This window comes from Wyeomyia smithii, chromosome 1 (genome assembly GCF_029784165.1).
Source record: "Wyeomyia smithii strain HCP4-BCI-WySm-NY-G18 chromosome 1, ASM2978416v1, whole genome shotgun sequence".
NCBI classification, from domain to species: Eukaryota; Metazoa; Arthropoda; class Insecta; order Diptera; family Culicidae; genus Wyeomyia; species Wyeomyia smithii.
Genome location: NC_073694.1, coordinates 36784978 through 36788262, shown reverse-complemented (window position 1 = coordinate 36788262; position 3285 = coordinate 36784978). Strand labels below are relative to the sequence as shown.

At 38.9% G+C, this 3285-nt stretch overlaps 1 protein-coding gene across 1 annotated transcript; it reads right to left on the bottom strand.

Annotated features, from left to right (window-relative positions):
- Nucleotides 1–504: 504 nt before the first annotated feature.
- On the bottom strand, nucleotides 505–1529 carry LOC129716697 (uncharacterized). The gene is made up of 3 exons (XM_055666530.1): nucleotides 1051–1529; nucleotides 792–993; nucleotides 505–735 (listed from the first exon to the last, which is right to left on the bottom strand). The coding sequence occupies exons 1-3, from the start codon at nucleotides 1527–1529 to the stop codon at nucleotides 505–507; spliced, it is 912 nt and encodes a 303-aa protein (XP_055522505.1).
- Between the last annotated feature and the right edge of the window lie 1756 nt (nucleotides 1530–3285).

The following is a 3285-nucleotide window of genomic DNA, read 5'->3' as shown; positions in this document are numbered from 1 at the left end:
CAGCATTCGTAATAAATAAAATGTTTTATATTCCACCATATATATCTATAATTTTGCCAAAGAACTTGATACCGAGCAGTGTTAAAATTATTATCTATATAATTGACTAAACTGGTCGAAAAAGCTGGCCCTAGAATTGAAAAAAGTTGCCCCTAGTAAATGCAGCAGTGCGTCAAAATGCCGCAGAGTAATTGTTCACCGGGTTCGTCACTTCTACGTTTGCTTACGGGAAAGCTCATTTAAGTCTCTGAAAAAGTTATCATTGCCATTGTCATCAAAATTCACCGGAATAGCTTAAAAGCTATATTCTTCCATTTTTCCCAGTTTGAGCTCTAAAGCAAAATCTGTGTTTACAGTGTTGTTCAGTTGAAATAAAAATTAAAAATATCAAATAAAATTAGATTTGAATTAAAGCGAACGTATAGCAACGTTGAATAAAGAGTAGTGCTTCACAGTTAGATTTTTCTTCCTCACTTTCAATTATATTTAATTCTGATCAAAACTTTATCTCATTTGCGTTAGGAAAGTGATGACAGTGTACGACGTATTGACCACCCGAACGAATATTCTGGACGTCATTTGAAAAAAACCTCCACAGCTGATTTTGAGGCTGCTAGAGGTACAAAGGTGAATAATCATCAATGAAGTGCGCATTTTGATGTAGTCACTGCGATGAGCTTTACTGAAGGGCAAGATAGTGCAAACTTCATAAGCGTCCTTCATAATTTGATTGTTCTGGAAAGAAAAACAGATTCTCGTCAACTGCAACTCTTATAAAACTTTCAACTCACAATATCTTGAAAGGAATCAACCAAACGGCAAGCCCAGTAGCATTCGGCAAGATACCCGATAACCGCTGTCAGAATTATTGCAGTTACTGGTGATACTCCAGCCTTCACCGCAATAAAACTCATTAGTCCTAGGCACACAATCATTCGTACGTACATGACCAAAAATACCATTTCCAGGGCTGGTTTAATGATTGCCACGTTTCTGAAATACACAAAGAGTTTCTTCAATCGGTTATTGGGTAAATAGTGTGTAAAATACCGCAATAATTCTACGTGTTGGTGTACAACCCATCCAACTTGCTGATTTAGCGTCGTCCAGAACAACTTTACGTTTGCTTCTTGACATGCTCCATCCGACGATAGATTACACTGAATCTGAGCTAATATTCCACTGTAGTTTTTAGCAATGATGAGCAACTCAGCTCGCAGCCCTGCCAGCAAAGATGCGCATACGACTGTGCAGAAATAGATGCGACACATCCAGAGTGTGACGTAAAGTTCGTGAATGAACATTTTTCCCACACGAACGAACGTCGGTCCAAACATGACGAAAAACTCGGGAACGTCAATAACCGAGTCCCTTTGTTTGCTGGGGATCCACATTAGCGCTTGAGTACAAAATGTCATGAACAGCAAACCAATACACGCTTTCTGGACAGTTTGATGAAATTGACCGCGAACAAGCGAATCATGTTCGGCTTCGTTTGAGTTATTGCTATTTTCGTTTAAAAATTTCATCGTCCTTTGGATTGGTGCTCGATAAAATTTAAAGAGGAATACATACAGCCAACAGATGCTGTAACCGAACGATATTATAAACCACCAAGTTACGAGAAATAGATCATCTCCTCGAATGAACGTTATCGCAGCTTGCATCATGAGGATGCAATATTGAACAATTGCCAATAAGTGTAGTGAATACCAGCAAACACGTTTCCAAGGCCGGTCGATATCCCAATGTACCGCTACAGGATAGTGACAGGGTAAATTTTTTTTTTTCGAACACTTGCATAAAAATGTAAATACCTCCCATGATTAAAACAAATCTCAGCAGACGGAAATAATCTGTTCCATGTGTTCCAGAAAATGGGCGTCCAAACTGCGGGTGAATTATCCCCTTTAGTGTTGCTCTAAACTTGACCATTTCGGTCGGTTTCAGAAAGTCAACTAACCTGAACAAGAATGTTTGATGTTCTTCTACTCCGGATGATATTGTGCAGGCGTCAACATAAACCACGTTTTTCCATATTATTAGATTGGAAATTGATTAATAAATATTTCACCGTATTCCCACGAACATGAGCCATGTCTATCAAAACATTTATCTTGGCACATACGCAACTTTATTTGGGCTATTACTTTTGATGAATTGAAAAATGATAATTAATTCACAACAGGTTGTTCCAAAGTTAGACAGACGTGATGGCGTGACGTGTTGTCCTGCGTGTTTTGTAACGCATCGAGGCGTGTGATAGAATTATTTTTCTAACTATTTTTCACTTCAACTTTGTTAGTATTATTCTGTCTACCTTCGTGATTTTTGTTTTATAATTTCATCTCCAAACACAATTTATTTAAATTTTGCTTTTGTTAATATACATTAGTAAATCATTTGTAGAAGATTATCTTCTGGAGTTCACTAGTTTAATGACAGTTTTGAATCCCCTGTGGAATTGAACTGTTATTTCATATGTTGGTTCGAGCCTAATATAATACAAATAAAAAATCTTTGTTAATTTTCAAATGACGCAAATCTTCTTTAGGCGATTTTGTTTAATTTCCATATGATTTTCTTCGCAATTTTTACGACCTGCTGCAGAAACTGTTCCAAAGTTTTTGACGCACGTTCAGCCGAACCTGCTGTCGAGATTTAGGGAACCCTGTGTACAGAACTTGTTTTTTTTTATTTATTTCAATAAATATCTCCATCTAGAGTGATTTCAACGTCGATAACGAGTACGTCTGGCTAAAGCTGCAAATGTAACCCCATCGAAATCACAAACAGTGCAGCGAATGCGGCAGCGGCTTCAAGTGATGAGCATCAGCCGCTCACCGAGTGACGATTGCCGCCTTTGGCGGCCGTAAAAAACAAATCTCCACAAACACAAGCGGAACTGTATGCTGTAAATAATGATGGAAGCGAATTTCGCCAATTTCAGATCCCTTCGCGTGATTGAAGAAGATGGGACGGCAGCATTTGGAAATAGCTCATAAATTGCACCCACGCACGTTCGCCGACGGATACAGCAGCCGTGCCTCGAAGGCTAGAGAATATCACGTCATTGCACGCAAGTTTCGCGCGTAATTGAGAGATAAGTCGCACCGCATGGATAAACCCTACTAAGGAGGAAATCGAATGCGCGTTTATGTTGTCGTTTGTTATTGTGACGGTGCACCTTATGGTACGGAACGGAACCAGACTTGTTTGTTCGCTCTGTAGCCATCAGTCAATTGGGTCGTAAAATTTGCTGCAAAATGCTATCAATTGGATAAC

Bases quoted from the DNA above. Each gene is read 5' to 3' on its own strand.
- LOC129716697 (XM_055666530.1), bottom strand. From the start codon at position 1,529: ATGAAATTTTTAAACGAAAATAGCAATAACTCAAACGAAGCCGAACAT. The intron at 994-1,050 runs GTATTTTACACA...TGTGTATTTCAG, and splicing joins CAACACGTAGAATTATTGCG to AAACGTGGCAATCATTAAAC. The intron at 736-791 runs GTGAGTTGAAAG...TTTTCTTTCCAG, and splicing joins TTGATTCCTTTCAAGATATT to AACAATCAAATTATGAAGGA.